Raw genomic sequence first — 12,669 nt, forward strand, 5'->3', positions numbered from 1 at the left:
TTGTCTCTCTCAGCAGCCTCAGCTTCCTGGGCTGCTGTGGCAGTGCCTGACCTTTCCCCCCTCCCGTCCCCTTAACAAAGCTGCAACAGGACAATCCTAGCCGGTTCACAAACATCACAAGTGTGGGGCTGGAGATTCAGAGCTGAATGTGAGCCAAAAGAAACCTATGCCAGCCTCAGGGAGGATGACTTGTGAAACTGGTGGTGCCTGCTGGGCCATGATGGATTCTCACCATTTTTTTTAATCCATCACTCCACCAAGAACTAGTTAATAACAACCAGAACTGTATAACATAACATGATTCTAATCCTTAGAATAATCTTCCTTATTAAGTGCCCGAAACAGGACTCAGATATGAGGAAAAGGTGTTGTCCACTGTATTCAGTTCAGACTGATTTTTCTGACTGTAAGGCTGGGCTTTTTGCAGGGGGATATGTTACTGCGGAATCAACTTTTCCATAGCCCTTTAAATTAGTAAATCCTTAATCCCAGCTCTTGGCAGAGGCAAGCTGATTTCTGTGAGCTCAAGGTCAGTCTGGCTTACAGAGTGAGTTCCAGGGTAGTCAAAGCTACAGTATTGAGACCCTGTGTGGGGGCAGGAAAGGGGACACAACACAAGGGGGGGGGGTGAGGATGAGCGGGAGGACACGGACAGGCAGATGGAACCTTTCTCTACCTTATAAAGGATCGAACCCAGGGCTTCAAACACGCTAAGATAATGCCCGGACACTGAGATATACGTTTATACCTCAGCACTCTACCCTTTTCTTTTAGGAGACAGGGTTTTGCTAAGTAGTTAGGGCTGAGCCTCAACTTCTGCTTCTTCAGAGTCTGCCGGGACCACACGCACACAACCGTGCGTACTTCAAGGACTCTAGGTGTAACTGCACATTCTCCCTGAAAGTCACCGAGTATTGTAAAGCCCATGCTTGACAGACTTTTGTGACTTGTGAACCCCGCTCTCAAAGTCTGCAGCGGCCCTGTCTGAATGGCCTCTGCTCCCTTCAATATTCGGAGGATTAGTTTGAGCAAATCCACATTCCATCTTCGGCTAACAGTGGGATAGCCCAGGGATAGCCTAACCCTGAGGTGGGCCAGGGAACCCGCCTTCGTCCAAAAGTTTTGGAGTAGGGGGGGAGAGGTGTCTGCTTGGAGTCGCTGCGAGGCTCAAGGCTCGGAGCGCAAGACCTGCTGAGCGCCTCCCAGGATCACACATCTGTGACTTCCCTTCAAGAACCCCGATTGACAAATTTCCATTTTCTGTGTTAAGACTAAGAAATAAAGGGGACTAAGGTCCCCCTCTCATCTTCTCCTTAATAAGGCACTTTCCCCAGATTCTGGGCCACGGGGTAAGGAAAGCTGGGGCGGTGACTTCCAAGTGCACTCCGCCACAGTTACTGTGGTAGCCTGAAGTCCCCGGCAAGCGTTTGCTCGCCCCAGCGCCGCTTTTGGAAAGTAAAGCACGTGAAGGAAACGACTTTGTGGGCTTTTTGCTGTCTCAGGAACCTGGAAGGAGCGGTAAACCCTGTTACTGGGGGTGGGGGTGGGGGCCATCGAGTGCGAAGGAGGACCACTCCAGGTCACGTGACCCGGGAGGAACGTAATGGGGGCGGGGGGGCAAAACCCCTTTGCACCGGGCCTTAGAAAACTAGCAGGAAATCTCTTCTCCTGAGCCAGGGACAATGAGAACTGGCTAAAGGGAATTCAAGCGGAAAAATACGTGAATGCACCGACTACCCAACAGCTGGTGACGCACAGTTTCCTCAGGGCTGTGTGGCACTGTTTCCTGTCGGAGGATGACGTCGTTATGAGTCGTTATGATCTTTCTTCAATAAACGTTTGAAACCCCCCCTTTTTTTTTGCGGATGAGTTCATAACTTCTCTCTGATTGCGCTCACTTAAACACACCCAAACACCCTGAGCAGCGTTCTAGGCTTCCCTAAATACATTCACGAGGAGCGATCCCACGTCAAAAGATCTACAAGACTAGTTAGGTTTTTAAACGCTTCGTTTTTCCTCCTAAAAGTACTTTCCAAAGAATACTACCATCTAAAACCGATTTTGCTTTAATAGCTGCTTGGGTGTTCAACACAAGGATCCCCCTACCTCAATGAACGATTAAGGCATTTCAAGAAAATTTTCATTAGGTTAAAGAAACTTTCTGGGCAAAAGTCACTGAAGCATTTTTTTTTTCTCCTTTTTCCATTACTTCTTTAAAATACGTTGTCCACACCGTTTTGTGACTCAAAGGTCAGCGTGACTGGAGCTGGCATAAACATGAGCAGGTCCATAGCTTGGCTTGCTGTTGTCCTAGCTGTGGGCAAAATGGGTAGGAAGGAGGGAATGAAGCATTTAAAATGGAGCAAAAAGTGTCGCCCTCTGCAGAAAACCCAAGGCTGAGGTACCATGGGCAAGGCTGCAACAGCTCATGTCTGCCCTAATACTGTCCCTACTTCACTTGTTTCTCCCCTTGCTTGGGAGTCCTGCCAACTAAACCTTTTCTTTGCACACAAAGTAACTGTTTTAAAGAGTTCTGGTAGAATTAAGAGGACAGGGTCATCAGGGCATTTTAGAACAACTTGCGTCAATTACAGTGATACCAACACTACTTAAAAAAATGGAGAGTTCACTGCAAATGAGGGTTCTGGAGTAGGTCAGCAGTAGAAGGATGCCGTTAGGATGCCTATGGCCAAGGGTGCAACTCCCTGTGTACAAGCACACACATGTGCATGCGCACACTGGTTTCCAGGTTGAGAGCAATTTTGTGCTTTGAAGGTGCCACTGGGGAGTCAAGGGTCACATGACAGGGTACTTAGGACTTAAGGCAAAGTCACTGATGGTGGAGAAAGGGAGGGAATGTATCTGTGGCCAAACTGCTCTCAAAAACAGCGAGTTCTTATTCTTATTCTTCCATCAAGGAAAAGAGAGGAAACTGCCTTCTTTCACCTGTATCATGTCATCTTACTGTTAGGACCTAAACATCAGGACCAAGTGTTGGTCGCTATGTGATAGTTGTGGATAAGGCAGATGTTTGTGGACCATTCTGATCACCCTAGCCACCATTTATGAGACACAACAGGAGAAACAAGCTTGGAAGTTCAAGGCATTTCTGGTATGTTACCACATAACTGTTGATAAACTCAGTCGCATTTTCATTTCGATACTGAACAAATAGTTCAGTATAGTTAGGTATGGTTGGTATATGCCTACAGCTACTTAGGAGGCCGAGGGAGGAGGGTGATGGGAACCTTAGACTTCCAGGCCAGCTTGGAATCAAAATCCCACATCAGACAAAACATTAGTTGTGAGTGTGCGCAGTAGCATAGTATGCCAGTGTGTATGTATTAGGAAAAGCCCCAAAATAAAGATGGAGGGAAATTACAAATTATAACACTATATCCTTTAAAGTAATATCAAGAAAACACTGAGAGAATTATTACCAGTAATGCCAATTGTTAATTAAAATTAGCGTCGTTACTAATACTACTAGCTATCGGTTGTTATTATTATTAATATACAGTAGTTGACTAGGTACTTAACATTTTCTTTGCTGTGAATGTGTGCTCTTGAAACAATTCGTCTATCAGATTGTAGGCCTACCAGGTACAGAGTATGATCTCTGTAACTTTTGCTTATTTGACTGAAAACGAAACATCACAGACTAAAACAAAAACACAGAGCCAGAGAAGAGGATGTTTGAGATACTGCAAACATCTTTTACTGCATTTAATCTATTTAAGTTTAATGAAACCTAGAAGTTGCTATGACCGATTGGATCTTTATTGCCTGCAAGCAATACAGTTAGAAGCAGAGTACGGAATGTTGATGGAGCACACCTAGTAATGTAGTATACATGAAGGAACATTCAGAAAGGAACAGGACGTAAGCCTGGGGACAGTCTATGCTATATTTGGGCATGGCACTCTTTGAAGTCCAGGATTACATCGGCAGACAAATTCAGAGTTATGAAAACCAAGGCTAAAGCTTTGTACCCATCACAACACTGGAAAATTAACTACAGAACAAACATTGTACCTAAATTATAACCAGGAGGCACACTATTTTGACAGAGGTACACTAGAGCTGTTGCTGTGACCAGGGATGGCTTTTCACAATGTCGTTTCGTTGGAGACAGGAATCTCATATGACACACAGGACATTATTTTGTTAGGACTGTTAAAAAGGAAAGCCAAATATACTAACAGCAACAAAGAAAGAAAGCAACATTAAAAGACAGAAGAACTTCAAGTCCCAGTCACGAGCAAAGCCAATTTTAGGTCAAGCTATACATATGAATATGGTTTTCTTTCAAAAAAATACTTGGGCATTTCTCTCTTTATCTTCAAGTTCACTTTCTAAAAAAAGCTGAGCATTTTTATTTGGTCAAGACAGTAAGTACAATTACAAGGACAAGGTGCACAGAACAATGCTAAGGCCTTCAGTCTATGGAACTGTGCGCCATCAGCCTTCCTCTTCTTCATCACTGTCTTTCATGGTGATGCCCTGAAGTCCTCCTCCTTCTGAAACAGAGGCTGTGGCTTCCTCCACAGTTAAACGTCTGTGCAGAGTGTCGTACGTCTTACTGTTCAGTGTCCCCTCCAACACACCTTGCAATCGGAAATCCCTATAGGTTTTCTGGAAGAAAAGCAGAGTATTTGCTTTGATTAGATGTGTGCACATACATACATGCCTATATGTGCAGACATATGTTTGTCTACTCGAACAGCCTTTCAGAATTATGACAGAAATCCACTAATGGATTCCAACTGTGGGTGCCCACGTCAATCATCTCGCTAGTGTATTTCTGGGGAGGAGACAGGATGAGTGACTTTGGATAGTGCTCCTCAAGCTACAGTCCTTATGGACAGATCAAAATGTTGTGACTACCAGGTGACAAATTAATCCCCGTTCTCCAAACATTACTAATTGCACAGGGTTTAGTACGGAATAGTCTGTAACAAAGATAGCATGATATGTTGTGTGCGTTTTTAATAGGAAGGACTTCTTAGGCTTTCAATTTTCCTTTTATGCTGAAAAATATACTTAATTTTATCAAACATATTAGTTTCAGGGGGCAAGTGTTGAAGGATAAAATTATCATAATATGAGTAAAAGAAATTCACATTTTATGCACTTATGAATTACAAACACATTTATTTGTGTTATACTACTGGAAATTTTTATTATAAATGCATTATATTATGTATAAATAATATATTATATGTATATATAAAATGCCTATAAGGTTTTTTTACCTTTTTCTTTGAAATGCTCATAGAACAGTGATTCTGAGAAAAAGCTTCAATAATTAGGAGGTAAAATGAGCATTGATACATTTTTGCAAAAGTAATAAGTCGCTATATTACACGTTAGAACAGTGATCTACAGACTGCATACAACATAGAATTTAATGTTATCATTTCTTTCTATGGTGATTCTTTTTTTAAAAAAATTAAAATTACATGCATTTGTTTCATGTGCGTGCATATCTGTGTGCATGTGTGCATATATCAGAGGAAAACTAGTTGGAGTTAGTTTTCCTACTATATGGATCTTGGGGAAATCAATGCAGGTTGTCAGGCTGGAGAGAAAGAACCTTTTTTTTTTTAACCATCTCATTGGCCAATCTATAGTGATTCTTCAAATTTTCTTCCTGTAGGAAAGATGTGCAACCTATAGCACTTCCCTTATGTTTAAAGTCTGATTATTTTCACACATTTTTATGACTCAACAAGACTGTTATATTAATAATAGTAATAGTAGTATTGATTTTGAAAGTGAGAGAAAGGAGTCTAGATATTTAAACGGAGAAACCAAGAATTCATAAAGATTACCCAGGCTAAGGAATTTTGAAATGCATTTTTTTTTTATGCAGAGAAACCCTATTTTTTTAAAATTTATTTATTTATTGAGGATTTCTGCCTCCTCCCCGCCACCGCCTCCCATTTCCCTCCCCCTCCCCCGATTAAGTCCCTCTCGCTCATCAGCTTGAAGAGCCATCAGGGTTCCCTGACCTGTGGGAAGTCCAAGGACTGCCCACCTCCATCCAGGTTTAGTAAGTTGAGCATCCAAACCGCCCAGGCCCCCCCAAAGCCAGTACGTGCAGTAGGATCAAAAACCCATTGTCCTTGCATTTTTAATGATAAGCATCTTTTACAATTCTGCTACTTGTTAGATTTGGACGGGGAACAGACTTCAATGTTCAGTTGATGTCATTGTTCTAAGTGATTACTAGCAAGCCAGATTTTTTTTTAAATATATACTTAACAGATGAAAGGAAGCCAAATCAGAAGGGATATTGAATCTCATTGTCTAATACCATATGATTGTAAATACAAAAGAGAAGGATGCTCTTGATGAATTACAGCCTAACAGCATACATGGTCTAAACACTTCCATCGGAACACTCAGAAAATCCCAGAGAACTCAAGCATTTGCACTAAATGCACTTAGTGAAAAATTCACCTGGGTCAGGAAGTGAATATTTATGCCCTCATTCAGCACACTTGGCCACTTCCCACAGTTTTCTAGGAAAAGCAGTAGTACCACAAAGTAGTGGAGGCTCCGGAGTGGTGTCAGTTTACCCTCCTGCCCACTTTCCCTGACTTGTGCCTGGGATGTCATCTCGTTTCAGAAGTGATATGTAAATGGTAAGGGTGGAGGGCAATGTAATCTTACAGATCTGATGGCCGGATAGAAATAAATCCATGTTTAAAGAAAAACCCACACCAATGTATAAAATTAAGTTAAAGCCAGAGAACCTCTGCACAACATCAGGGGTCAGCGTCTCCACCACAGCAAGTAATGATGCAGATCCAGAGAGTGTGTTTTCTTAGATGATTAAATCTATTTCCACTTTTAAGTTGGAATTATTGAAATTTATCTCAGGTTCTTTTAAGGCACACCCAGTCTTCCACCCTCATATTCTCTAAGTGGGATAAACTTACTGCGATGCAGCCATAAACTGACCACTGATTCATAAGTACAACTAAGAGAGCATATTTAAAACCAGAGAAGTATCTCTGAAATATGAATGTTGCCTAGAAACTGTGGTAACTAATACATATGGCATTATTAACAAAAACATTAATGTTAGAGCAGACTTTTGTCTTTTTAATTAGACCAAAATTGCATTAAGCACACAACGAACTACTCACTTACAGATGACCGCCATACTGCATTGTGCTACAGACAATTGCTTACTAACCTTCTAAGTTTGTCTTTCTGGTTTTATTGGAATAGTTTCCTTTGGACTTAGTTTAAGTATTAGCCCTGGGAGACTTAAACTGAGGATGTGAAGAGCCAAAGGTTTTCTAATTTCAATGTGGTGAAGACTGTTTTATTATTCTGTTAGAAAGGTAACAACCAGGAGACCAGGTGCAGTGCAGGACCTTGAAAGCTCTAACTCATAACGTATTGCCAAAACTGGACTTTCTCAGGCTTCCACACTGGCATGGTTGGCTCTTCCTTAAGACAAGGGCTGGCCACGGGGGGCTACCTGTTTCCTTTCTCCTGGCAAAACAAGCCACCGATTAACATTAATTGCTTTCAAATGTCTTATGGCCAGGAGGGAGAACATAAATCAACAGCCATTTCGATCATTTGGAGATTTTACTTTTCCCCATCTCAGAGAAAACATTCTGATGTTAAATCTTCACACGTAATTTCAGACCTTAGTGTTTTTATGCCAGTCTTACTGGGATTTTTATTTTTATTTATTTATTTATTTTTAACAAATGAACCAATTGTGAAAGAGGACACAGTTGACTCTTGTGTATATCACTTTCAGATCTTCCTGGGCCTAGAATACTGGCATTGCCTGTGTGGAACAAGGAGAGGAAGGACAGCTGAGTCTAGGCAAGTTGACTGCATCCTGGTTAGGACGCAGGGATGTGTTGTCACCCGCAGGCCAAAAAATCCAAATGATCTGGAGAGAAGAGCCACTTAGCAGCCTTCACAATTCTACATTCATGTTGCTTAGTCCTTCTTTAGAAATGAGTTGAACAATGATTATTCTAAGCAAAACCCACTATTATGAACAAAACCAACATCACTTCCAAGGAACTGATGAATCCATGTATGGAATTGGTTTAAATGCATTTTTATTCAAAGTAGGGAACTGGTTAGAATGCTAATTTATTAATTTGCCTTGCTCTTCATCATGAAAATAATAATTTTAATTATTAAATAAAATCACATGGCCTGGTTCAATGTATAAGTCAGGAAAGCTTTGCTTGAGCTTGTGGAGAGCTAAATATGAGCTGGGGCTGGTGGCATAGATCTGTCATCCCTGGTATTTGTGAAGCTGAGATACGATGATCCCTAGGTATTCGAGATCTGCCTGGGTGACAGAGAGCATCTAAAGTCATCCTAGGCAACTTGGATAGATAGTGTCTCAAAATAAACAATGCATGAAATGAATTTGGAATACAGCTCAGTTACAGAGTGCTTGCCTAGCATGAATGAGGTCCTAGATTCGATCTCAAGCACAGAAAAAAGTAAAAATAAAATAAAATCAAACATTTATGAAACTTAACTACACATATTAGTTTTCATTATTTATAGCCACGAATGGCGATCATCCTGACATAACATTGGTTTAGAGCACAATGAAAATGCTGCTGTAATACTTACAAAGTTATTAACTGTTCTTTCATATTAAAGTAGTCACTGATAAGATGTATTTCATGTATATGTTATTAACTATCTTTATGTTTTACACTCTGATTATAGACATTTTTGTCAACTACATCTCAATAAGCTGAAAAATGGTACATTTTCTTTACCCATTAAGATGTACTAACATAAGAAAAGAAATAACTTTGAAAAGACAAATGATGGGCAAGTAAAAAAAAAATGAACATTTAAATTCCCCAAACAAAGAGATTAGCTATCCTGATATCAATTGATGTTTGTCAGGATCTATGACTCCTAGCATCCTGAACATGACAGACAGAAGCTTGAAGTATAGCTGCTTGTGAAGATAGCCAGTTGGCCCCATTTAATTAACAGTATAGACTTTGGCATCAACAGATATATGCATATGTAAGATAAACACAATTTTGACTGTCTTTTATGCAAAGCCAACCAGTTGAAAGTGTCCAAGTTACATTCATAAAAACAAGGAAGAAATGATGGTGAAGTGAGCTACATCTGCACGTGTCTCAGTGTGCACTCAGCTCTTTGTAAACAAGCAATGCCTGCTAAGAGGAAGTGAGGATGTTTTGTTAATGAAATATGTGGCTGGAATATAAAAATGTCATGGGTGGCAATAACTTTACTTGTTATTGATTACTGATCATATTACTATGCGTATAGCATAGTTCACATTCTACCTTTCATCCCAATAGTCCAGATCTGAATTTGGCACAGAATTCAGGTGTGATAATGATTTGTGATAACTGTGGGTCAGTAGCACAGAGTAATTTGTATTTGAAGTAGACTGTAGGAACCAAAAGAATGGTGGTAAATTTTTTACTGTGCCTCGAAACTTCTTTTAAAGCTGTAACTTAGTGGTACTTGCAAACTTCAGTATGGAATTAGTCTTCTGGGATCTATGGATCTAGTCTTATCACTAGTTCCTGATTCCATAGGTCTAGGCTGTTACCAAAAGACCTTTAGTTCTGGCAAATCCTCAGGGGACTAAGAGTTTTAGGTCAAAATGGCACACTGAGAAGCACTGTGTGTGTGATCATACATCCATGACACATTACATATTACATCTACATAGGCATCACTAATAAAAACACCAAAATGGATATATAGGTCTTCTGTATGAAAAACCCTTGTTTATCAGTTTGTTTTCAGCTATAATACTAAAATACTGTTTCAATTTAAGACAAGTTAATCTTGAAGTAAATTTTGGCCTCCACTAAAATTTACAAAGTGAAAAAAATTATGTTGGATATATTATTTTAAATCCCCACTCGTTAAAGACAACATATATAGGGTAGTACCTATAGGAGACAGTCCAAGTGTTCTGTTGAGTGCATGTAAGATTGCTGTTAACCATTTTAGATGATCTCTAACACTCAAAATGGCCATCTTTTACATATAAGAAGAGGCAGATTTTCAAAAAGAGTCAGGCAGTGACTGTGTGTAATGTCTTAATAGGGCATGGTAAAATCACACATTCTCCTAATTTCATTGGAAAGTACAAATCAAAAGTCCCCATGATTAATACATGACCCCAATAAACATGAGGAATGCACTTTATTTTTATGCCAATGAATGTAAAGTCATTATGGACCAACCACACTCAAATACATGTGCTAGGGAGACTGATGTACACTGTCTTGCACTATAAGTACTTACATCCGGCACTCAGTTACAGCAACCTTGTCGTCCCTCTTTTGGTGAGATGGTAACTTACCACTGTTCTTTACAGCTTTTGGTGGGCAATTTAAAATTTCAACACTTCTCCTTTACCTTCACAATCTTGATGAGCGTCTTCAGTTGGTAAATATGAAGCTGAAGGTCTAGTCTGTCAGCCAGCCACACACAAATGACTTTCATGGAATTGCTGTACCATTGCTGGAGAGAAGGACGGGGTGGAGGGGAGGGGGACAGAAAAAAGAAAACAATCTCTGCAGTATTCATTTAACAGATTCAGTAATGAGAGGGTAATGAAGCACTCCGAAATGACCACAGATCAGCACTTGAAGTCAATAATGCTATAATTTCCTGTTAACAGAATTGTATGTTCGGGTGGCATATCTGCTGAGCTGACCCAGGCTGTTCTTTACACGAATTAGCATTACAGTGTTTAGCTGTAACACATTCATGGGAAACTGTGTTTTTGCACTTTGCAGCCTAGCAGATTGCTTTGCAATTTGTAAGTAACAATGGGCACTAAATACATATTGTGAGACTGAATGGATGGCCAAGCTGCTGCGGGGGGAAACACACACACACACACACACACACACACACACACACACACACACACACACACCCCAGGTAAATTATTTTCAAAGGGAAATTTCCTATTGGTCTTCATGCTATGAAAAATTCAGACAGTAGGAGTGTTAGAACATAAGTCATGATGTCAATGCCTAGAAATAACATTTTGAAGGATGGCAAAAAAGTACCCACAGTTTACTAAATGGTGATCCCTGATCATCCTTTTGTAATAAATCAGTTATGAGGCAGTTGCCAAGATGTTTAAACAGTACTTAAATCAACATTTACTCAGATCACAGGAAGGAGCCTTGTCGAGATGGAATTCTTGTGCAGTAAGAATCACAAAGCATACGTCATTACCCGGATTATGAAAGGAAAGGTCTGCTTTGCTTTGCAAATATTTTTGGAGGCTTTATAATTTTTCCATTTATTACAACCCTGTTGAGGGAAAAAAACTGAACTTCTTTGGAGGCAATTCCCTGTTTCTGTTCAATATAATGTACAATGATCAGAAAAAAAAATCATAAAAGAATGGTTTGGTCTCCTATTTTCCAAAAAGGCATCTGATATTAACTGTGACATTTTAAGAGGTTCAATGATTCCATGATAGAGCCCGGGGTTGGTAATGGTATACTAATGCTGCCGCTCATTGAGGTAACAGAGAAATATCTACATCAATATGGCGTTTACAAAATTTGAAAGGAGTATTTTGAGAGAGATTTCTGTGTGCTGCTTGTATACCTAAGCATAGCGACACACCATATTTGTGTCTGTTTTAAGGAATCCAAACACAGATGCTAAAAAAAAAAAACTTAAATATTTTTTTCTCCATATCATTAACACGCAATAAGATCTAACTTCTGTAAATCTTAAGTTCTGCAAGTTTTAAATTCATCCAGGCTTGGACTTACTGACAATTTAACGGCAAGACAATTTAACAGAGCAAGAAATGACAGGTTAAGCACAAGTAAAAATGAGTTAGTCACACATTTCATCTGTTTCTATGAACTTGTTACTCTATTGAAGCTGCATGCATAAAATGTGATAAGCAAATTAAAATGAGCTGATATACTAAATATGACCAAACAGATTACTGAATTCCAAGTTTTACATTTCAGACTAGACAGAGACTTAAATAGTTACTGTTCTTTCCTAAGGAAAATTTGTTTCCTCTTAAGCATATGTCAAAAATATATTAAAAAGTTTTACAAGATTCAGATACCTACACTCATAAATTTTTATAAAACCCATGGCTAGTAGATGTAGCACTTCAACTGATATGCGAGACCTCAAAAATCTTTTCTGGATACATACAACCTTTTATTTCTGACATTAATTTTACATTCACTTATTTCCACTTAGTACTTAGTCCTGGTGGCTTCTGTTTTGATATAGCTGAACACTTGGATATGACTGACAGTATTGAATTAGCATACAGGACCAAACGCTTACTCCGTTGCCACCACACTCAAGAGACAATTTGGAACTTAAAATGCTGTCAAAATGAATTAGAATTTTAGATATTCTAGTTTCTTTGTATGGGATAAAAATTTTCTCTTTCTTGTTGGAGGAGAGAAAATAGACACTGTTTGAAGGCTTGTCCAAGGCAGCAGCCAATACATTAGCCTATACAGGTACATGGTGAGTTGAACAAGTCTGAGAGAAATGAAACACTCCCAGAAAACCACTCAACATACACTTCTATGTCCTTAAAAAAAAAAATCCTCATTTCAAATGATTTTAATTTCATTTCCCATCTTGTATGAA

At 39.6% G+C, this 12,669-nt stretch overlaps 1 protein-coding gene across 7 annotated transcripts in view; it reads right to left on the reverse strand.

Annotated features, from left to right (window-relative positions):
• Positions 1–3,699: 3,699 nt before the first annotated feature.
• Cadps2 (calcium dependent secretion activator 2) overlaps positions 3,700–12,669 on the reverse strand; it is a 520,741-nt gene continuing 511,771 nt past the window's right edge. For all 7 annotated transcript variants that reach the window (XM_026788548.1, XM_026788546.1, XM_026788543.1 and 4 more), the window contains 2 exons: positions 10,429–10,533; positions 3,700–4,635 (listed from right to left, as the gene is read on the reverse strand). In XM_026788548.1, coding sequence (XP_026644349.1) covers positions 4,462–4,635; positions 10,429–10,533 — 279 coding nt within the window. In that variant the 3' untranslated portion in view covers positions 3,700–4,461. The remainder of the gene's footprint in view (positions 4,636–10,428; positions 10,534–12,669) is intronic.

Source organism: Microtus ochrogaster, unplaced genomic scaffold (assembly GCF_000317375.1).
Source record: "Microtus ochrogaster isolate Prairie Vole_2 unplaced genomic scaffold, MicOch1.0 UNK4, whole genome shotgun sequence".
Taxonomy (NCBI): domain Eukaryota; kingdom Metazoa; phylum Chordata; class Mammalia; order Rodentia; family Cricetidae; genus Microtus; species Microtus ochrogaster.